Source organism: Hipposideros armiger, unplaced genomic scaffold (genome assembly GCF_001890085.2).
Source record: "Hipposideros armiger isolate ML-2016 unplaced genomic scaffold, ASM189008v1 scaffold_403, whole genome shotgun sequence".
Classification (NCBI taxonomy): Eukaryota; Metazoa; Chordata; class Mammalia; order Chiroptera; family Hipposideridae; genus Hipposideros; species Hipposideros armiger.
Genome location: NW_017731753.1, coordinates 1,382,881 through 1,383,847, shown reverse-complemented (window position 1 = coordinate 1,383,847; position 967 = coordinate 1,382,881). Strand labels below are relative to the sequence as shown.

Here is a 967-nt window from a genome sequence, read left to right as displayed (position 1 = left end):
GCAAGCTCTGAGCAGCAGGGCCACCGGTTCAAATCCCACACAGGCCAGTGACGCTGCACCCTCTACAGCTAAGATGGTGAACAACAGCACGACCTGGAGCTGGGCTGCTGTGAGTTGCCGGCAACAGGGTAGGTTGCAGTGGGGCTGCAGCGGGCTGCTGTGAGCTGCCGTGAGCGGCTGTCCAATGGCCGGCGACCGATCTGCCTCACCCAGGAAGAGCGCAATGATAATACCAACATGGGCTAGTGAAGCAACGTCCTCCACAACTAGACTGAAGGACAGCAACTTGTCTATTCCCCTTCCCTGATTCCCCAATGCTGTTCCCTCTCCCAATTCCCCAATAAAATCTTTAAAATAATAATAATAATAATAATTTTAAAAAATAACACTAACACTTAATTGTTCTTAGCTGTTTTTTTCGTTTTAATGATACATATATTTCTACATTTTATATACAAAATGTGTAAGGGTATGTGTTTTCAGCTTTCAGGGTTTATAACCTTACAGAAAATAAGTTATTATTTATTGTTCACCTATTATATGCCAGGCACTTCCCTTTAGGCACTTACCTCTTTTATTCCTCTTCACAAATCTGACAGTCCCATATCCTCAGGCCTATTTTACACTGAAGGACACTTACCCACATAATAATCATTGTGAGAAACAATATACAGATCATGTCCTTCCTTCCCTTCTTTAAATACTTCTTCATAGGTTTTTGGTGGATTCACCACATCTCCAGCAGATATTTCTGAAAAAAGAACTAATGAAATCAGCTTTAAGGCATTGTTCATCTGTGTCTATAACATTTAAATTGACTAGAACAAATGACAAACAAGGTAAACAGATCGCATAAGCTACACAAGCACCCAAGGAGAACACTAAGCCAATACAAATGAAGATATACCAAGAAAGACAGGACACAGCCTAGGTGTCACTATTCTAGGGACCCTCATTTGACCTGGCT

The 967-nt window shown here is 41.8% G+C and overlaps 1 protein-coding gene across 1 annotated transcript in view; it reads right to left on the bottom strand.

Annotated features, from left to right (window-relative positions):
- Positions 1–967, bottom strand: part of EFHB (EF-hand domain family member B) — a 42,273-nt gene that overhangs the window by 26,719 nt on the left and 14,587 nt on the right. The window contains exon 5 of the mRNA XM_019663743.1: positions 641–751. Coding sequence (XP_019519288.1) covers positions 641–751 — 111 coding nt within the window. The remainder of the gene's footprint in view (positions 1–640; positions 752–967) is intronic.